The sequence below is a fragment of the Euleptes europaea genome, chromosome 6 (genome assembly GCF_029931775.1).
Source record: "Euleptes europaea isolate rEulEur1 chromosome 6, rEulEur1.hap1, whole genome shotgun sequence".
NCBI classification, from domain to species: Eukaryota; Metazoa; Chordata; class Lepidosauria; order Squamata; family Sphaerodactylidae; genus Euleptes; species Euleptes europaea.
Genome location: NC_079317.1, coordinates 9,325,801 through 9,347,939, shown reverse-complemented (window position 1 = coordinate 9,347,939; position 22,139 = coordinate 9,325,801). Strand labels below are relative to the sequence as shown.

The window sequence follows — 22,139 nt, the reverse complement described above, 5'->3', positions numbered from 1 at the left end:
CAGAGAGCGGTACGTGGGAGATGTTCCAGAGGGAACCAACAACTTCTCTAACACGGGAAGGACAGATGGGCCCAAGTCGCTCCAAAGATCATAGAGCCCCGCTGCCTGCACGGCTTGGCACCCATGAAGGTCAATGTCCGTTGGCTCCTTCGGAGAGTATCCGGGAAGGCTCGGTGTACTTTGCGGTGAGCAAGTAGAAAAGAGCCGGGGCTGGCACCAGAGCCAGCAGGGGCAAATCTTGGTAAATGTAATTCAGCTTGGAGATGGAGATGATCCCGTAGGCGTGAAGGGCCCAGTGGCTGAACAGCACGATCAGCCGCTTCTTCCGGACGAAGAGATCCTTGAAAGTCTGGCAGAGCGGAATATAATTTTTTTTCTCGTTAGTGTGTTTTTTAACCATTTTGTGGTCAGAAACATTCAATAAGAGAGGGGCAGAATACCGTATTTTTCTGTGTATAAGACGCCCCCTATTTTTAATCCAAAATTAAGAAATCAGGGGTTGTCTTATACATGGGGGCGGCTTATACATGGAAAAATATGCGAGAGGAAGAGAGTGGGGCCCATCGGAAGGCTGGACGCCCATTCTCTTCCCCGCCTGTCAGCCTTCCGATGGGCCCTGCTCTCTTCCCCGCCCATATTTTCCCGTGTATTCTGAGTATAAGATGACGCCCAATTTTTTTTACTAATTTTTAAAAAGAAAACAACATAATCTTATACACGGAAAAATACGATAAAGTCCCAGGAGTTTTAAAGCAACCCGTTTTCCTTCGTCTTAGGGGCGGGGGTGGGGCGGGGCCAAAACAAGAGATTTGGTTCTCCACAACGTATGTGGGAGCCATTTTTTGGATGCGAACAACTCCAAAATGGGGGGGTATACACCCATCACCATTCAGAGCAGTTGGCAGGGCGAGAGAGACTGGGAATTGACTGGCTTACTGCCCTACAGTAGCCAGGGCAAAAGAGAAGCAGCGGACCATCTCATAACTGATCAACCTTCTCTCATTTGTCATGTGCTCTGCGGGGGCCTGTCTTTGCCCAACACAGTAAAATCAGCTGCAAACTTAACACCACCGTAGTTGAAAAGAAAGCCTTCCGGCACTTTCCTTTCTCCTCCCTCCCCCTCTGGGCCTCTTCTGCCCTGCTGGCTGCTCAGAATGCTGACGGATGTGAGAAGAAGAAGAGTTGGTTTTATATGTTGCTTTTCTCTACCTGTTGAGGAATCAAATCACCTTCCCTTCCCCTCCCCACAACAGACACCTTGTGAGGTAGGTGAGGCTGAGAGAGCTCTAAGAGAGCTGTGACTAGCCCAAGGTCACCCAGCTGCCTTCATGTGGAGGAGCAGGGAAACAAATCCAGTTCACCAGATTAGCCTCTGCCGCTCATGTGGAGGAATGGGGAATCAAACCCGGTTCTCCAGGTCAGACTCCACCGCTCCAAACCACTGCTCTTAACCACTACGCCATGCTGGCTCTCCACTTAAGACCCTTCCTTTACTCATGAGTTCTACACAACAGCTTCTCCTTATCCACACAGTGGAATGACTGCCTGAACTGAGCCAGCCCCAAGAGCTAATGAGTAAAAAGCCTAATTCTACCCAAAACACACAGTTCTTGAGGCACGCGGAAGGTAACGATGGAACAGGCCACTCTGTATTTATTTGTTAAAATATTTATATCCCGCTTTTCCTCTTGGTTCAAGGCAGCTCACAACAACTATCAAAGCAGCTTACAATATTCTTGTTCCAGACAGCAAATACAGCCAGCCGCTTCTGAGCCTACATTTGTTGCTGTCTCCATTTTGCCTCCTGCTTCTCAGCTTTCGAATTCTAGCTCTAAACCCAAATGCAACTTTAAAAGCAAGCCAACATCTTACTTACCTCGACTTCGGAAGCTGACATGTACACAGCCAGGGTAACAAGGGACAACACTAGGATGATGTAGGGGAAGGCATAGTCTGGAAGGAAATAGCAGGAGGTCACCTTGACATAGCAACACCAAGTCTGTCTAATGCACAGTTTCCCAAATTTTTTGAGTCATGGAGCACTTTTAAGGAGAGAAATTCATCACGGAGCACTAATTTTCACCTAGCACCTTCACACTAAACTGAACGACAGTAGTATTTTTCTTCCCAGTCTCTTCATGGAGCACTAGGAGATGTTTCGCGGAGCACCAAATGCTCCTTGGAGCACAGTTTGGGAATCTCTGATCTAATGCATCGCTCACTCTTAAGCAGAGGCTAGACTTGGAATAATGAAGAGGAGACTGCCCTTGGAACGCTGCTCCAAAACAAGGCACACAAGTGACTCTTACCTGACGTGTCCGAGGGTGCCTGGCTTAATTTAAACAAGTCTCTGTGGGGAGGAGCCTTTAGTTCCTGCCTCCAGAGGCTTTCTGCCATGTTTTTAGGATGAAACTGTCTAGAAAGGAGCACATTTCCGGGAGGTGAAGTGCTTTTCTCAAAGACCTTTTCTCAAGTACTTGAAGGGCTGTCATATAGAGGATGGTGCCGAGTTGTTTTCTGTTGCCCCAGAAGGTCGGACTAGAACCAACAGGTTGAAATTAAATCAAAAGAGTTTCCATCTAGACATTAGGAAGAACTTTCTAACAGAGCTGTTCCTCAGAGGAACAAGTTTCCTCGAGAGGTGGTAAGCTCTCCTTCCCTGGAGGTTTTTAAGAAGAGGTTAGATGGCCATCTGTCAGCAATGCTGATTCTATGACCTTAGGCAGATCATGAGAGGGAGGGCACCCTGGCCATTTTCTGGGCACGGAGGGTGTGGGAGGGAGGTAGTTGTGAATTTCCTGCATTGTGCAAGGGGTTGGACTAGATGACCCTGGTGGTCCCTTCCAACTCTGATTATTGGATTCTATGAACTTGATTTAATTAACAATGCACAGAGAAGCCCTATTCAGGCAACTTCAATGGAAGTTTAGAAAGTATGCCAGAGGAACTCAGATTGCCTGCTAGAAAGCAACAAAATGTCAAACCCAACTGCCTTTCAGCATAGTTTCAGAGGGGTAGCTGTGTGGGTCTACAGTAGAAGAGCAAGATTCATCCACTCATAGAGTTGGAAGGGGCTATACCACCCATATAGTCCAATCCCCTGCTCAAAACAGGATCAGCCTAGAGCATCCCTGACAAGTGTTTGTCCATCCTCTGCTTAAAGACTGCCAGTAAGAGGGAAGTCACCACCTCCCTAGGTAGCTGATTCCACTGCTTGAGTCCAACAGCACCTTAGAGACCGACAAGATAAGTTCTCCAGGGTCAAAGCTCCCTTTGTTAGATACAGATCGTCATTCCTATTTGTATCTCTCAAAAGCTTACACCATGAAAATCGTTGGCCTTTAAGATGCTACTGGATTCGAATCAGTATGCCTGAGATTTTGTGGCCAACGTCCAGGAGGCTTGACTTGGGCCTACTGTTTTTGGCAGAGAGAGTAACGTTAAAATCATAAGAAAGGCCCTGCTGGATCAGACCAAGGCCCATCAAGTCCAGCAGTCTGTTCACACAGTGGCCAACCAGGTGACTCTAGGAAGCCCACAAACAAGGAGATTAATATTTGAGGGGCCATGGCTCAGTGGCAGAGCCTCTACTTGGCATGCAGAAGGTCCCAGGTTCAATCCCCGGAATCTCCAGTTCAAGGGACTAGGCAAGTAGGTGATGTGAAAGAACTCTGCCTGAGACCCTGGAGAGCCGCTGCTGCTCTGAGTAGACAATACTGACTTTGATGAACCGAGGGTCTGATTCAGTATAAGGCAGCTTCATATGACTGCAGCATCATTCTCCTGCCTGTGTTAAGAACATAAGAACCTAAGAAAAGCCATGCTGGATCTGACCAAGGCCCATCAAATCCAGCAGTCTGTTCACACAGTGGCCAACCAGGTGCCTCTAGGAAGCCCACAAACAAGACAACTGCAGCAGCACTCTCCTGCCTGTGTTCCACAGCACCTAATATAATAGGCATGCTCCTTTGATCCTGGAGAGAATAGGTATTCATCATGACTCGTAGCCATTTTGACTAGTAGCCATGAATACCCCTCTCCTCCATGAACACGTCCACTCCCCTCTTCAAGCCTTCCAAGTCGGCAGCCATCACCACATCCTGGGGCAGGGAGTTCCACCATTTAACTCTGCGTTGTGTGAAGAAATACTTCCTTTTAGCTGTTTTGAATCTCTCGCCCTCCAGCTTCAGCAGATGACCCCACGTCCTAGTATTATGAGAGAGGGAGAAAAGCTGCTCCCTGTCCACTCTCTCCAGACCATGCATAATTTTATAGAGCTCTATCATGTCTCTTAACCACCTTCTTTCCAAGCTAAACAGCCCTAAGTGCTCCTCAATCGGTTTCCCAAAATATTTGGTTAGTCTTTTCCTGGAAAGAGAAGAGCCAACCACTTTGGTGTGCACAAGATATCTGTGTGCTGCAGTGATTTTAACGGCATACACCGGAAGGAGCTATTTCCTTTGCCCACTGCCAACCTGTCACCAGCTATGGTCGTGCCGCTGGAAAATAAGACGACTTACACAGCAGGCCCCCTCCGACCGCCTGAAGCAACGTGAGGATCGGGAAGAAGTAGAGAGCTGCGTAGATGCTCTTAAACCGATCCGACTTCCCCAGCCCACAAGCGATTTTCTTCACCAGCAGCGGCCGAAGCATCATCATCAACACGAGACAGAAGGCGTAATAGATGAACACGATGGTGTATCTGCAAGAAAATGAAAGGGGATCAGGAGTATTAGAGTGCAGGAGTGGAACGCTGAGAGCTGCAAGTTATTTTCTTGATATGGTCGACAGCCGACGTGCCACCCATGCGACATCCCCACCCCCAACTGTGAACACATGAACACGTGAAGCAGCCTTATACTGAATAAGACCCTTGGTCCATCAAAGTCAGTCTTGTCTACTCAGACTGGCAGTGGCTCTCCAGAGTCTCAGGCACAGAAACGTCTTTCCCATCACCTACTTGCCTGGTCCCTTTAACTGGAGATGCCGGGGATTGAACCTGGGACCTTCTGCATGCCAAGCAGATGCTCTACCACTGAGCCACAGCCCCTCCCTTGCAGCAGAGCGCCATTTGACACATTCCTTGCTAGGCTTCTCCTCTTGCATATGTCAAAATCAGGTTACCGTCCTCAGAGAACTTACACTATGTGTGTGTGCACCGTCAAGTCGCAACTGACTTATGGGGGCCACAACAGAGAAGTGACTGGGCAATGGCTGATCTTGCCCATTTGCAGGGTGGCAAAGATGAGAGAGGCTGTTGTGGTGTGTAGGGGGAGACGGCCCAAATCCAAGAATGCCTTTGTGTGTAATAGCCAATACTTTTAATTGAGCCCGATTACTGATGGTTAGCCATCGTAGTAGTTTGAAAATGGACCACTGCGGTGAAGTCAAGAGGGCAGAGTTTCCACTGAAGTAGTTTCCCATCATTGATATCTCACCAGGCTTACCAGAGCCAGCAGGATAATGACAAGAGTATATTTCACCCATTGTACAATCTGGAGGATTTCTGGGAAGGAGCAATGAGCCACCTGGTTCTGTTTGGCTATTGAGGTACAAGCTAAGCTCCAGCAGTGTAAGTCATTAGCACAGGAGCAAAGCACCAGGAACACCCATTTGGGGACACACACACCCTTAACATCCGGGCATTTGACAAAACCCACAATGCATCGCAGCTACTGACATTGTTACAGAGACCACAGGAGAGGCTGCGGAAGTCACACTCACAGAGGGTAGACAGCTTCGTGGGTGCAGTGAATTGTGGTGACGTAGTCGGGGCTCGGGTTGTACAGCATGGTGTACCAGTCAGACAACATCTTCACCTTGCACGACCGGATCTGCAGGGAGCCCACGGGATCGCTCACGAGCAGCGTGACGATCGCCGCCACGCTGCATTCAATTAAAGCAGTGATGTGTTGGAACAGCGCGCTGGAGCTGGAGGGAGAGAAAACCAGCTTTGCGAATAAAGCAAACGGATTCTAAATTCCTAACCGCTCCCTTTGAATACCCTGAGGATAATGGGCTGTGGCCTACCGCTCTGCTTAGCTAATGAAAGCGTCTTCCTCTGGCATAAGAGGCTGCTATTAGCTGTGCAAATCAGTAGAATATAGCCTATTATGCATTCAAATGCACCCAGTTACAGTTACACTGAATTGCTAAAAGGAGTCACACTGTCATTAAGGAACACGTTAAAGCAACCACACAATACTTCCCCCCTCCAAATCGTTTCGATTCCCTAACCCAGGGGTCGGCAAACTCATTAGTCGAAAGAGCCAAATATCAACAGTACAACGATTGAGATTTCTTTTGAGAGCCAAATTTCTTAAACTTAAACTATATAGGTAGGTACACTGTTTATTAACTTAATAAACTTTAATTAAAGTTTTAAATCTTAATTAAACTATAGGTACAACGAATAAAACTTGATATCATACTTAATAATGATCTTATTTATTGATAAAAATAAATTGTAAGTAAGGTATCCATAAAATTAAATCATTTTTAACAAATCACAAGTTTAACAAATTGCTGCTGTTAGCACTATTTTAGTTTTCTGCTTTAACCCCTCATCTGCTTTGGGAGAATCAAAACTGTTTTGTGGCTGTGTTCTTTGGATGGAATTCTGGTTCCCTTCTCCCCCCCATCCCCCGCCCACGTCAAGTAGATAATGTTTTAGTAAGGGAAGAGTTCTGGTCATGTATATATGGGCATATTGTTTCAAGTCTTGAAGGGATTTGACCTGGAATGGCTGGCTTTGTGTGAATTTTCATTGGGAATGTGTCCCGAGGCCGATGCCCAGCATTGAACCTCAGGACTAAACCCCGCCCCCTCCGCTGAAGCAGAACCCCACTTACCAGAATCCCCCGGAGAACGCCGAGGGGGGGCCGGAGCAACGAGTCCGAGCGGGAGGCACAGCGGCCGCACCTGTCCGGCGCGGCTGGAACTTGGCCGGGAGATGGGCGGGCTCGGCGCAAAGGCGCCCAGCACCAGCCTCTCCCTGGTGACGGAGGCACGCCGGGAGCGTTCAGAGGGGGCCGGCTCCGAGCCCAAGGCGGGCCGGGGCAAGGCAGAGACACCCCAGGCCAGCGGCCTCCTGGGGGGGAAGCTGGCATGGCCAGAACCCACTGTTCCCCCGAAGGAGCTACGGCCCACCGCAGCAACGGGAACGGAGCAGGGCCGGGCGGGCGCCACAGTGAGCGAGCGGGCGGAGGGAAACCGCCTCGCCCAACAGCTGATCGGCAGGCGAGCCCGGAGCTGGAATTGCCACGCTCCATGCTCATCAACCTGGGCCGAGCCAAAGGTGGAGGCTTTCGCCTCCCAAAGACTTGGGGGGAACTTCCGGGAAGGGAGTTGGGGCGGGGTGGGACCTCACGGCCTGGGAGGATAAGAGGGGGAGAGAGGGAAAACGCCGGGGAGGATTCGACTCTCGCTCTCTCTTGCTCTCTCTCAGGCATGCCGGCTCCGGCGCAAAGGGAGCAACCGCAGCCCGGCTGCCGGCGCGAGTGAGCGCGAGAGCAGGGGCTCCAAACCAAGTGGCAGAGCAGCACTCAAGGGGCCAAAGAGCCGCATGCGGCTCAAGAGCCATGGTTTGCCGACCTCTGCCCTAACCCCAACCTGAATGCTTTGTTCTGACACCATGGAAAACTTAATTTTAACAAACCAGAATTGTTCCAGCCCACTTTGTCAAAATGACCAACGTGATAAATACAGGCAATGACATAAATCTGGAACAGTTTCATGAAAAAATGGAAATTATTCTACAAATATGCTGAGGCCCACTGTTAACAAAAACAAAATAAGAGAGTAGCGATTTAATTTAATTTCATATTTAGATAACTATTTTGATTGCAGAGATATTAAATATGTTTGACAGATGCGATAAGGTGATCATTGTTTTGATCATATTATATGATTAGCAACGCTTAAATAGTTTTTCTACTACTTGGGTAACTAGTTGATAGTACTGTGGCGATGAATAGCGTGGCAACGCAATCTGTTTGACTTATTTATATATCTTTGTCCTTTCAGTTGCATTGTGGATACCCCTTTGTTTCCCCCTTTTTCCTTTTGTATCCCTTTGATTAAAAAAGAACACAGATGAAATACATGAACACATGAAGCTGCCTTATACTGAACCAGACCCTTGGTCCATCTAGGTCAGTATTGTCTACTCAGACCGGCAGTGGCTTTCCAGGGTCTCAGGCAGAGGTCCCTTTAACTGGAGTCTCTGGCATCTCCCTTTAACTGGAGATGCCAGAGACTGAACCTGGGACCTTCTGCAAGCCAAGCAGATGCTCTGCCATGGCCCCTCCCCAGACTTCCTTTCCAGAAATCAGTGGTGGATGAGAGCAAAGGGCAACCAAAGAACCAATCTCCCCCCCCCCCCGCACCATGCTAAGATTTGTGCATGCCATCAAGTCACAACCGACTTATAGCAACCCCATAGGGTTTTCAAAAGCAAGAGACGTTTGGAGGTGTTTGCCACTGCCTGCCTCCGCGCCACGACCCTGGTAGTCCTTGGCAGCGGCCCATCCAAATTCTGACCAGGGCCGACCCAGCTTAGCTTCTCAGATCTGACAAGATCAGGCTAGCCTGGGGCTATCTGGGTCAGGGCTAAGATAAATACATACATTACATTCGGTCTCTCATCGGAGGGAAACAGGATTTGATTTTAATCGGCGCTTGCCTTTTTTTGCCTGAATACCACTCAATGAAGAACCAGTGCAAAATCAAAGGAAGCATCGCCATGAAGCCGAGATAAAGCCAGTCGTAGCGTTCTGGAGATCCCTCGCACGGCCGGCAGATTTTTTGGTCATCTGTTCTTTGTCCTCTGGGACATACCTAAAGGGATTCACCGCAGATAATTTAATACAAAAAGGTTTTACTAAACACAGGTGTTCTAGAGAAGATAAAGACTGGGAAATGTTCCTTTTTAAAAAGTAGAAATTTTGCACAAGGTGCATTCATGCCATCCTTTTCCTTGCTCTGTACCATCTATTACAAACCTAAGCTTGCTCTAAGCTAACAGCATGGGCTCCATAAAGGCCCAAATGTTGCAACTGCCAGCAGATCACACACTAGCACAGATGGGTTTATCTCCATTTTGGGGCCTCGTTACTTCCTAACAAGCATATGGAGCCAACAGCCTGAAGATGTGGAAGGAGTAAAGACACAATACTCCCCGCTTTCCACTAGCTGAAACTGGATAGCTACCCTTACAGAGCAGGCTATTTGAGGCCTAGATATAGTTTTGAAAGCAGCCTAGGAGAAAAATAATACCAAAGGAATATTTTGGTTTCCTTTTTAAGATTTGCTTGTGAACTAAGAAGCAGCTGATATCCCAAGAAAGAGAGGGGAGAGTGGGACAAAAAAATGTAAACGAGCAAAAAACCCCAGAAGTATCTGTTTTTAGTTTGCCACCCTAGTTTTTTTTTTAATCTCATCCATACTCTGGTGCCTTTAGAATCCGAGAGGACTCAAGGTTTGAGGAAACTGTTCATGGAATAGTGCAGAGAATAAATATTATACAATAGCTAGATTCACATGTAACAGACCATGCTTTGGTCCTACGAGAACGGGCCCATAGAATCCTCAGCCCCCTCCCTTAAGAAATTGAACATGTATAAATACCAAGCTATAGTACATTGCTCTGGCCAAACTGTGGCTTACTCTCTACCCACCATAGCACAACTAAACTAAATGCTATATGCAAAGCAGGAGCCCTGTGGCACAGAGTGGTAAGCTGCAGTACTGCAGTCCAAGCTCTGCTCACGACCTGAGTTTGAGCCCGACAGGGGTCAATTTCAGGGAGCCGGCTCAAGGTTGACTTAGCCTTCCATCCTTCTAAGGTCGGTATAATGAGTACCTGGGGGTAAAATTAGCTTGCTGGGGGTAAAGGGAAGACGACTGGGGAAGGCACTGGCAAACCACCCCGTAAAGAAAATTCTGCCTAGTAAACGTCGGGATGTGACGTCACCCCATGGGTCAGGAATGACCTGGTGCTTGCACAGGGGACCTTTACCTTTATATGCAAAGCATGCTGAAAAATGTGCTTTTAACAAATTCGCACACACAGGAGACATCAACTTCTGATCCACTGCAAATGACCCCAGTTCGCCCTGCAAGGGACGTTTCCATAAACCTCTGTACAGAGCCCAGGGGATTCTACTCATGCCAAAATCTTACTCTAAGCCTATTTCACATATTCAGGAGGCTTTCATAGCCTTGTTACTTACCCCACAATCTCCATGGATTTCTGTCCCATTCACAATTTCTAACGTTCTCCCGCAATAAAGTCCAAGGCAGGCTTGTTGAATGTCAACGGCTTTCACAAAACATAAAAAAGGCCAGAGCTAAACTTAAATACAGATATATACAGAAAACAATTTAAACATTTTCCGCTGAGGACATCTAGCTTGAGGAGCACTCAAAGCCTTTGCCTTCTGGTCATATGACGGACCATACCCAACCCCCCAAAAAAACAAAAACCAGCATCCTTGCAAAAACTATTCAATCTTTAAAGGGGCCAGGGAAAGAATAACAGTTAAGAGTGGTTCCTCAGTGGAACAGGATTCCTCGGGAGGTGGTGAGCTCTCCTTCCCTGGAGGTTTTTAAGCAGAGGCTAGATGGCCATCTGTCAGCAATGCTGATTCTATGACCTTAGGCAGTTCATGAGAGGGAGGGCATCTTGGCCATCTTCTGGGCATGATGTGGGGGTCACTGGGGGGCGTTTGGGGGGGAAGGTAGTTGTGAATTTCCTGCATTGTGCAGGGGTTTGGACTAGATGACCCTGGTTGTCCCTTCCAATTCTGTGATTCTAAGAATAAGAACTATAAGTGACTACAGTCAGAAACAAGAAAGAAGCACTGCATGGCTCAGATGAAACTCAAAAAGGGCAGGGAGAAAAAAAGAGGACTCCATGACTCAACAATAAACGGGAGCCTAGGGACACCTGACTAACAACAAAAAAAGAGAACGAATTCCTCAGCTGAAGAAAGACTTCCCTTTTCCTGCCATTCCTCACAAGGCTGGTGCAAAGGTGATGCTACCAGAGAAGCACCACAGAGCGCTCTCAAAGCACATGAAAGCATGAAGCTGCCTTCTACTGAATCAGACCCTGGGTCTATCAAGGCCAGCGCTGTCTCCTCAGACTAGCAAAAGCTCTCTGGTGCCTCAGGCGGTGGTCTTCGACATCACCTATGACCTGATCCTTTTCTATGCTGGAGTTGCCAGGGGTTGGATCTGGGACCTTCTGCATGCCAAGCAGAGGGTCTACTGCTGAGATACAGCCCCTCCACACCACTCCAACTGACCCTAGCTGCAATAAATAAAAACCAGAGGCAGAGCTTTTTCTCTCCCCCCCTCCCATTATCAGGGCACTCTCTGGAATAGAGTTGCCAGCTCCACGTTGGAAAATCCCTGGTGATTTGGGGGTGAAGCTCGAGGAGGGGAGAGTTTGAGGAGGGTCCTCAGTGGGTAGGCTTGCCAATCTCCAGGTACTAGCTGGAGAGCTGCTGTTATTACAACCGATCTCCAGCCAACATAGATAAGTTCACCTGGAAAAAATGGCCGCTTTGGCAATTGGACTCTATGGCATTGAAGTCCCTCCCCCAAACCCCGCCCTCCTCAGGCTCCGCCCCAAAAAACTTCCTGCTGATGGCGAAGAGGGACCTGTCAACCCTATCAGTGGGGCATATTGCCATAGAGTCCACCATGCAAAGCAACCATTTTCTCCAGGGGGACTGATCTCTGCAGCCAAGAAATCAGTGAGACATATGCATTTTATAGATTTGGTATCTCTCTCTCTTTTTTTTTTTTTTGGTCATGTTATATTGGTTTGTCTGTTTGACCGCCTGTGATGTATTGAATGGTTTTATGCACAAGACCTTTGGTCATGCGAGCTTAATAATAAAGGGGGGGGGAGGTTGTCATTCGGGGGGATCTCCAGGCCCCACCTAGAGGCTGGGAACCCTTTTCATTTTAGGTAATGGATCGACGGCTCATAGACCAAGGAGGCTCCATCCCCCTTCTCCTCAGGCTTGAAAACAGGCCCGCCCAACCGCTACCAGAGTCGGCCCCGGAAGGAAGAAGCCGACGATCAACGGGAAAGACCGTTCGCCAAACTCACCCATCCCGCTCCAGCCGCCGCCCGCCTCCGTTACAAAAACATCATCCGGGTCCTTCGCAAGACCCAGACTGCGGTCCGGGACGCTTATTCACTACGTCACTTCCGCTCGGCTTCAACCACTGCTCGTCGATTGGTTCGCCCCCTGCACGTGACTATGCTCTTCTCTGTGTTTTTAACATACCAAATAAGTCGGCTGGGACTTTATGGCACTTAATTATATTATAAACATTAAAGCCTGTCCTTTCATTCACCTCACGGAAAGTCCTGAAATGGACTCCGGCGCGCCCTCGCAATCTCCTCAGCTCCGCTTCACGCGTAGAGGGCGGTCGTTTCTTTGACTAAAGCCTGTTCGCCATTGGAGGGGAGGGCGAGAGGCCCGTTCCTATTGGGCGAGGCGTGGAGACGAAGGGAGGGGCGTGGCTTTCTGCCACACCTCCCCCGTACTGGTCATTGGGGCTTCTCGCTCTGACAGCGGCTGCAGAACGTTTGACAACAACCTCAACTGCCGGTAACGATGGGCATTTCATAGCCTGTATTCTTAGTGGGCAAGGAGCCCATCGCCCCCCCCCCATTAGCCGCTTTTGTCTACTTCGCATTGGAAGTTAGGAGTTCCCAAAAGCCCAACTGCATGGAAGCGAATACGTTTTGTCCTCCAGTTTTATTTGTGGTCTGTCACGCCATTGACCGGAAGAGTCGCGCAGAATCGCCCTACCGTCTGCATCTACCTCTACGTGAGGCTGCCAATTCCTCCCCCCGCCCTCAAACACACCCGCGTACTTCGCCGACCAATCGCGTCCAGAGACTGCTGCCCGTCTGGCCAATCGCCGTCCAGCAAGCCGAGGAGCGGGGCGGGCTGGGGCCATCTGTGAACTGGCCAATTTCCCTCCGCCCTCAAACACACTCGCGGGCTTCGTCGTCCAATCGCGTCCAGAGGGGGCTGCCCGTCTGGCCAATCGCCGTCCAGCAAGCCGAGGGGCGGGGCTGGGGCTATCCGCGAACGGGCCGCCGAAATTCCGTTACAGCCGTTAGGGCAGCGCCGTTAGGCCAGGATGGCGGCGCGCGCCGACGGGCTGCCCCCGCGCGCGCCGGGCGGCCCGGTGGTCCGCACGGTGGAGATGCACGCGGGGGGCGAGCCGCTGCGGGCGGTGCTGCCGGGCGGGCTGGCCGGGCTGGAGCCGCCGGGCGGCCTCCCGCTGCTGGAGCTGCGCCGCCGCCTCCTGGCCTCGCCCGAGCTGGACGGCCTGCGGCGCCTGCTGATGCACGAGCCCCGCGGCCACCGCGACATGTACGGGGCGCTGCTGGTGCGCAGCGAGAGGCCCGAGGCGGCCGCCGGCGCCCTCTTCGTCCACAACCAAGGCGCCAGCTCCATGTGCGGCCACGCCGTCCTCTGCCTGGCCCGCCTGGCCCTCGACTACGGCCTCCGCCCGCCGCCCCCCGCCGCCCCCGCCGAGGTCCCCGTCCCCATCCACTGCCCCTGCGGGCCCGTGGTCGCCTTCGCCTCCTGGGACGGGCAGCGCAGCGGCAGCCGCGTCCGCTTCCACAGCGTGCCCGCCTTCGTCGCCGCCGCCGGTAGGCCGCGGCCCCGCCTTGGGACGCCTTTCCTAACAGCCCTGAGAAGCTACTTCGGCAATAGCTGCCGCCACAGCTATGATCTAGTACAATGTGGAGGGTTGCCAACCGCCAGGTGGTGGCTGGAGATCTCCCGCTGTTACAGCTGATCTCCAGCCGATACAGATCAGTCCCCCTGGAGAAAATGGCCGCTTTGGCAGTTGGACTCTATGGCCTTGAAGTCCCTCCCCAAACCCCGCCCTCCTCTGGCTCCTCCCCAAGAACCTCCCACTGATGGCAAAGTGGGACCTGGCAACCTTATCTCCAACCAACAGAGATCAGTTCACCTGGAAAAAGTGGCCGCTTTGGCAATTGGACTCTATGGCATTGAGGTCCCTCCCCAAAGCCCACCCTCCTCAGCCCCCAAAACCTGCTAGTGGTGAAGAGGGACCTGGCAACCATAATTCTATAGCATTGACTACGGCCTCCAAACCCCGCCTTCCTCAGGCTCCACCCAAAAAAACCTCCCTCTGGTGGCAAAGAGGGACCTGGCAACCCTACCCATCATCATCAGGCTCCACCCCTAAAATCTCCAGGTTTTTCCCAACCTGGAGCTGGTAACTCTTACCGGGGGAGGGGAAGTTGCCTACACCAAACTTATTCCTGGCCCTGCAAGTAGGTAATATGAGGAACCACTGGGTTATTAGAAAAGGCAACATGTAGGGAGGATCCAACAAGAAAAGAGCACGGTGGATTCGCTAACCCCCAGTTCTCTTCCTCTATGTCGACATGACAAATCTCAGTTCTCTCCAAAATCCCAGTTCTGAGATGTAATGATCATGTGACCATTAAAAGTTGCCCTGTAACCAGCAAGAACATTAGTCTGTCTAGCACTGGACTCGGATTGACAGAGGCTCTCCAGGGATAGGGTTGCCAATCTTCGGGTGGATCAGGGGAGGGGTGGGGAGGGGGACTAGCTGCCTGGGCTCCGCGGGCCGGAGAAAAGCCCTCCGCAGGCCAGACCTGGCCCGCGGGCCGCATGTTTGACACCCGATTGTAAGAAGCAAGTCCTACCAAGTTCATTGGGGCTTCACCACAGCTTCAGATTTCCGTCCTTATTTCAGTTCCATCCATAGGCCTCTGTTTTTGAGCCATTCCTTCCATCAAATATTAATGCATGTTTCTTTTTCTGTTGTCATCGCTTTCAGTGCTCAACACGTAACCCAGGGGTCTCCAACCTTTTGAATTCTGACACAGGGTGGTAGGCGCAACTACAAAATGGTGGAGCCAACCACAAAATATCAGGGAATGAGGTTGTGTATAATTTGGAAACATTTCAGGCAGAAGCTCTGATTAACAGGATGCCTTTTTAAATGGACATATTGTTTGGAAATATTTAATTGCATACAAACAGCTTACCTTCAGTCAGGCAGTAATGTCCTTGTGCTTTGGTGGCAACTGCTGGCAGAAGCAACTTCTTAAAAATCTGCACAACCCATCAGAACCCCAGAGGCGAATCAGAAGCCCTGCTGGGCAAAAGTCTGGCCACACCCACTTCCTAAAAACATTGGCAGGTGCCATGGTACCCATGGGCACTATGTTGGGGACCCCTGACTTTACCGTTTATCCTGTCTTGGCTTCCTCTCTGCTGTTTCTGGTGCGTGCATGTTAAAGATCTTTAACTGAATTCTTAGCACCCTTACTAAACAAAGGATCCTTTGTGGGAAGCCATGACGGATGTTTTTACTGGCTGCTTTCTCACAAGGAAGAACCAAGAATTATCTAAACTGTGGGGGATGTGAGCTTCCTTTCTCTTTTTCTGACCTGCATAGGTTGATGAAGATTGACTAATATTGCCCATGCTGTTACTCTGCATCTTGGAAGGAATGCCTCTCTATGCTACATCACCTCTTGCAACTGGCCTCGTGAGTTATGTGTTGTGTTAGATGTGTTGTGTTTGATGCTACAGAATTGGTGTTGCGTGCTGATTACTATATCATACCTACCTGTTTAGATCATCCTTTAGCGTCTTCTGAAGATCAAACTAAAGGCTTGTACCCTGTACAACAATACTTATCTGCCTTAACAGTCGCTGATTCAACTAATAACCAAGTCCCATGGCAAAGTTACTTGTGACTCACTCAAGTTTCACTTGAGCCAGACTGGACAGGGTGTGAGGACTGGTTGTTGGATTCTCCCTCTTTTATCTTCAAAGGAACTTGGCAGTTGTAGTAGTTTGGTCAGGGAAGCAGCACTTGGGGTGGAGGATTTGAACTATTTCTCTCTTACCTTTTCCACAATGTAAGGGGGTTACTGCACTTTGTATTCCCAGCGATGTATTAAGAGTTTGAAAATGTTGTAAAAAACATCACTTTAAAAGGGTGTTTGGATACCATGGCTTATAAATGGTTGGAAGACGTCTTCACAGCTAAAGGGGCCAAACCAAGTGTGAACAGTATTTTATAATGTTTTCAAACTCTTAATACATCGGTGGGAATACATAGAAAGTGCGAACAGTATTTTTTATAACGTTTTCAAACTCTTAATACATCGCTGGGAATACAAGTTCGGTAACCCCCTTTATTGTGCCTTCCCCAAATTGCTGTAAGCCCTGTGGCCTAAGGCTAAAATGAAATAATTTGCGTAAGGCTATTTTGGTTAGGTACAATATTGTGTTCTATGAAAAAAAAAATCAGGATTGTTTTGGGGATAACACAGGCTTCAGCCTGTGACTTCTCAGGTATCTTCAGCACATTGAGGCCCAGTGGCCTGAGTGGAATGTGCTGGCGATAGCTGAGAAAAGTCATTTTTTTATTTATTTGTTTGCTTCTATTCTTAGTTCCCAGAGTACTTTGCAAAGTGTCATTACCTCTGCTCTAAGGAGAAATAGATCCACAGATAAGAGTGTTCAGCTGAGTGGTTATCGCAGCCTACTGTAGAGCAAATCAACTGCAAGAAACGTGAGGAGATAACACACACAATAATTTTATTTTTCTGCCTTTTGCTCCATTCTCAGACCTAACAGTTGATGTTTCTGGCTATGGGAAAGTGGTGGTTGACGTTGCGTATGGTGGTGCATTTTATGCATTTCTCAATGCTGAAAGGCTGGGCCTTGATGTCTGTTCTTCGAAGCATAGGGATCTTGTAGATGCAGCATCTGCAGTAACCGAAGCAGTGAAAGCCCAGGTACCATCAGACTTGCCCATATTGTATAGTCTAATCAACATGTGTAGCTTTTCATAAAAGCCTACGGTACTAGTCCTTTGAATTGTTGTCCGTATTTTATCAAAGTGCATCATTTGTGATTTAAATGGTCCATTTTTAAAAAATTCTTCCTGCCAGATCACTTGGAGGCAGGTGACCGCAACTTGCTGTTTACAAAGCCACATAATTATACACATTTATTTCCGGTCACCTTGCATCACTTGTTAAATATCAAAATGTATGCTTTGCGGTGTTCTTTGTTCCTAGCAACACCCCCCCCCCCAATCAGGAAGCTTGGAGAGAAGGCAAGGTAGCCAAGATCACAATTACATTTCAGTAATTGAAGAGTCACTAGAAAAGACAGTCATGCTAGGAAAAGTTGAGGGCAGCAGGAAAAGAGGAAGACCCAACAAGAGATGGATTGACTCAATAAAGGAAGCCACAGCCCTCAATTTGCAAGATCTGAGCAAGGCTGTCAAAGATAGGACATTTTGGAGGACATTGATTCATAGGGTCGCCATGAGTCAGAGGTGACTTGACGGCACTTAGCACACACACGTTTTGCAGAATGCTAATTGTAATGCAGTTAAATCAAGCCAATAATAGCAAAAAAAGGTAATATTGAACAAGCATGTCCCAGTTAGACATTTTTCTAGTCATCCACTCTGAATGGGTGTCAAAAGTATTTTGCTTCTCATGTAATCAGAGCAACTGTGAGTGGCAACTGGGTAATGGATGCTAGAGAGGAACAGGAGAAACTGAGGAAATGCTCAATGACTGACTGAAATGTAATTGTGATCTTGGTTACCTTGCCTCCTCTCCCAGCTTCCTGATTGGGGTGGGGGGTTGCTAGGAACAAAGAACACCAGAGCTCTGGCATCTGTACTTCCCCCTCGGTTGACTTCCAGGCATAACTGGTGTTGAGTTGGAGCTAGCAAGCCATTAATTTGACCGCAGTACAAAGTAATTGAACTTGGGACAGAATGCTGGGAGGCTGGCGAGCTGACAGCCCTGTCAGTATCATTCGAGCAGAAAGCCAGTGAGGGAATTCTATGTTTTTGCCTTTTCACTGTTGTAAGTAGACCTGGATACGATACTTTATATTACAAAGGTGGATAATTATGGGACAGATCTCTGAGCTTCAAGATGGCAATTTGAAACAAACAAAAAAAGTATTGAACAATCTTGTATTTGGCCAGCTTCAAGATTTTGTATGGAACCTGATGGGTAGTCTTATCCAGCAGTGCTGATCAGTTACTGCACCGTGTATGTGTGAATACAGCCAGTTTTATTTATCGCAGCATGGTGGTGTAATTGTGCAGATCTAAAAGATGAGGGGAATGTGCCACGATGGACTACATTATTGTATTTGTCTGGTTGTATATTTAATAAAGTAAAATGTTTTCTCTCTAGTTCGAAGTTTGCCATCCTCTTATTAAAGACGTGAGCTTCCTTTATGGGACTATCCTGACAGATGGAAAGGATGCCTTTAGTGATGAACCAACCAGCAACATCTGTGTGTTTGGAGATGCACAGGTATGTTCCATTTCACTCAGTACAGGAGAAGTTGTCCCTTGGTACTTTGCCATAGGGATTCCTGCATAATAGCTGGGGAAGCAGTGGGGTGGGGCCATCACTCAGTGGTAGAGCATCTGCTTGGCATGCAGAAGGTCCCAGGTTCAGTCCCCAGCACCTCTAGTTAAGGATCAAGTAGCAGATGATATGAAAGATCTCCATCTGAGACCCTCGAGAACTGCTGCCAGTCCGAGTTCTGACCTTGATAGATTGATAGTCTGATAGGGATGATAGTATGATAGGGCTGTCGTATAGAGGATGGTGCCGAGTCGTTTTCTGTTGCCCCAGAAGGTCGGACCAGAGCCAATGGGTTGAAGTTAAATCAAAAGAGTTTCCGTCTAGACAGAATTTTCTAACAGAGAGGTTCCTCAGTGGAACAGGCTTCCTCGGGAGGTGGTGAGCTCTCCTTCCCTGGAGGTTTTGAAGCAGAGGCTAGATTGCCATCTGTCAGCAATGCTGATTCTATGACCTTAGGCAGATCATGAGAGGGAGGGCACCTTGGCCATCTTCTGGGCATGGAGTAGGGGTCACTGGGTGTATGTGGGGGGAGGTAGTTGTGAATTTCCTGCATTCAGCTGGCTTTATGTGTAGGAGTGGGGAAACAAATCCAGTTCGCCAGATTAGCCTCCGCCACTTATGTGGAGGAGTGGTTCTCCAGACCAGACTCCACCTCTCTTAACCACTCCACCATACTGGCTAGATGGAGATTTGCCCAAAGTCTCCCTACTATTGCTCTCAAAAGGGGCTGTAAATCCATAGCCACGTAGCAGCAGTGCCTTGTCCATCTCCCAGGGTGATGAGAGCCTTCCCCCAATATGTCCCTTAGTTGCCCCATCTCAACATCCCTGAGTGCTAATTCTTTCATGTGGTGATACTTCGTACGGAAAAGTATATTTAGCTCTCCACCTTGCACATTTAGACAAAAGCCAATCTAGTTCTGAACCAAAGCATCCCAAAGTGGAACTCCCTGCCCCAGGATGTGTTGATGGCTGCCAACTTAGAAGGCTTGAAGAGGGGAGTGGACATGTTCATGGAGGAGAGGGCTATCCATGGCTACTGGTCAAAATGGATTCTGGTCATGATGCATACCTATTCTCTCCAGAATCAGAGGAGCAGGCCTATTACGTTAGGTGCTGTGGAACACGAGCAGGATAACGCTGCTGCAGTCTTCTTGTTTGTGGGTTTCCTAGAGGCACCTGGTTGGCCACTGTGTGAACAGACTGCTGGACTTGATTGGCCTTGTGCTGAGTCAGCAGGGCCTTTCTTATGTTCTTATGTTAAGGCTTTAAGAGGGCAGTGGACATGTTCATGGAGGAGAGGGTTATCCATGGCTTCTAGTCAAAATGGATTCTGGTCATGCTGCATACCTATTCTCTCCAGGATCAGAGGAGTATGCCTATTATATTGGGTGCTGTGGAACACAGGCAGGATAATGCTGCTGCAGTCTTCTTATTTGTGGGCTTCCTAGAGGCACCTGGTTAGCCACTGTGTAGACAGACTGCTGGACTTGATGGGCCTTGGTCTGATCCAGCAGGGCCTTTCTTATGTTCCTAAAGTTGTCTGAATGTTCCACGGTATGTCGCCTGCAATTTGGTGCATATGAAATACTGATTTTTCAGTGGTGGAGGCTTGTCTTTTGTGTTCTGAATGTGGAAACGCAACAGCTCATCTCTTTCTGAACTAGGTGGACCGAAGCCCCACCGGGTCAGGTGTGACAGCTCGCATTGCCTTACAGTACCATAAAGGACTCATTCAGCTGGGCCAGACGAGGACTTTCCGAAGCAGCACAACTGGTTCCTTGTTCACTGGGAAAGCCGTGAAGGTAAGCTGGGACTGTCACCTCTGGGGGAGGTCATGTAGAAATGCTTTGCCCTTATATCGGTGAAACTTGTGGACTAGTAGATGGTTTTGCTTCAAGGACTGTTGATCTGAGGGCACCGGCCCCTAAGCATCCACAGGTGAGCAGGGCCTGTCCTTGGGCATCTGCTTGTGTCATGGAGGAAATGATGAGGCTTGAAGCAGCTTAGAGCCCCTGGGGTGCGGCGGGCAGGAAGACTTGGCTTCGGGTCTCAGGTCAGCTCGGTCAGCTCTGGGGTGATGTGAGCTGCTCTGAGCATGCTGTTCAAATAGGAGTAGTGCTGACCTACCTTGTAGGATTGTTGGGACGGTGGGTAAAAATATGGATTGTAAAGGACTGTGTATGTGTCCTAATCTGCAGAATGAACAAGTTTGCGTTGAGGAGTATCAGGTGACGGGCCTACATCCTTCTCTGGCCTAGTTAGAAAGATCGACTCTTGATCAAATGCCACAAACAAGCCACAAAAAACAGATTATCTTTGTGATTCCATCATGATGCCTTCAGTTTGAACACGTGATGCCTTCTACTGAATCAGACCTTTGGCCCATCAAAGTCAGGATTGTCTCCTCACACCGGCAGCTGCCCTCCAGGGTCTCAGGCAGAGGTCTTTCACATCACCTACTACTTGATCCTTTCAAGTGGAGATGCCAGGGATCGAACCTGGGACCTTCTGCATGCCAAGCAGACGCTCTACCACTGAGCCATGGCCCCTCCCCAAATTTAGTTTTCAAGAGTGGGTTAGAAGGTAGCTGCCAGTGGTAGAGGGAAATTGCCCCCTTCTTGAATATTGGATTTAGATTTAGTACAATAGTGGTCCTTTTCTGTGTTCTTTACTTCTTCCTTGTCTATATTATACATCTTGCATAGCTGGCTGTTGCTTGTCAAAACGTTTGCCACGGTAAACTAATCACTACTAATCTGTTTTTCCGATTTAATCTGTCTTTTTTCTTTTTGACTCAGGAAGCTAAAAGCGGCGACCACAATGCTGTTATAGTCGAAGTCTCGGGAGAATCCTTTTATACTGGAACGTCAACCTTCACTCTGGAGGAGAACGACCCGCTGAAATTTGGGTTTCTTCTGAAATGATTTTAGCTTCAGCCTTTCTAGTAACCGTGATCAAAAAAGTGGTCTGTTTTGCCTTAAATTTCAGACATTAATCACTTGTAATTTGATTTCATGGAAAGGTTTCTGAAGGGCCTGTCCATGCATAAGGGGAATGAATATTACCTGGTGACTGAGCTGAGTTTCTCGTTGAGATTTAATCTACCATAATGTCCTCATTCGGTGGCTTAAGCTAGCTACACCCTCTCCGCCTCCCCATCTGCAGCGTGGGACTAATCATACTGACTTTTCTCACAGGACTGTTGTAAGAATTGCTAAGGCAACATACATGAACTTCTTGAAACACAGACACTTTATAAAAGCCTGATAACGGTTATAAGCCAGGATGTGTTTTCGGATATATCCAGTCCAAATATTTACATGAAAAACAGCAGTATGTTTTGGTATCTGCAGTGTCCAGGATTTCTGGGAATCCAGGTTTCATATATTTCTGGAAATTTGGGGGAATACCCAAGGCTGGCATTTTAAGGCTCCCAGGTCTGTTTTGTCTCCCTTGAACAGGTCAACGTCCTGTTGTTCATTTGGGAATCTGAAAAGTGAAATCTAAATAGCCCAACATTTCAACTCCAGAAAGCTGCGGATGGGGGCTTTTCCATCATGCCTTTGGAATGTCTTTTTCTCTTTCCTCCTCGCCCGTTTCGTGTGTTTTTGCACCAACCATCCAGCCTGATAAGTCTTCTGAGTTGCTCACAAGCTTCTGTTGTTTTG

General features: G+C 48.6%; 2 protein-coding genes across 2 annotated transcripts; one reads left to right on the top strand and one right to left on the bottom strand.

Moving 5' to 3' along the window:
- Positions 1–121: 121 nt before the first annotated feature.
- On the bottom strand, positions 122–10,348 carry JKAMP (JNK1/MAPK8 associated membrane protein). The gene is made up of 6 exons (XM_056851520.1): positions 10,233–10,348; positions 8,684–8,838; positions 5,725–5,931; positions 4,521–4,702; positions 1,877–1,953; positions 122–349 (listed from the first exon to the last, which is right to left on the bottom strand). The coding sequence occupies exons 2-6, from the start codon at positions 8,743–8,745 to the stop codon at positions 131–133; spliced, it is 747 nt and encodes a 248-aa protein (XP_056707498.1). The 5' UTR covers positions 8,746–8,838; positions 10,233–10,348; the 3' UTR covers positions 122–130.
- A 2,825-nt stretch (positions 10,349–13,173) lies between these two features.
- L3HYPDH (trans-L-3-hydroxyproline dehydratase) lies at positions 13,174–21,448 on the top strand. Its single transcript, XM_056851765.1, has 5 exons — positions 13,174–13,693; positions 16,689–16,858; positions 18,290–18,412; positions 20,136–20,273; positions 21,270–21,448. Exons 1-5 carry the CDS (start codon positions 13,174–13,176, stop codon positions 21,393–21,395), a joined length of 1,077 nt encoding a protein of 358 aa, XP_056707743.1. The 3' UTR covers positions 21,396–21,448.
- The last annotated feature ends 691 nt before the right edge of the window (positions 21,449–22,139 follow it).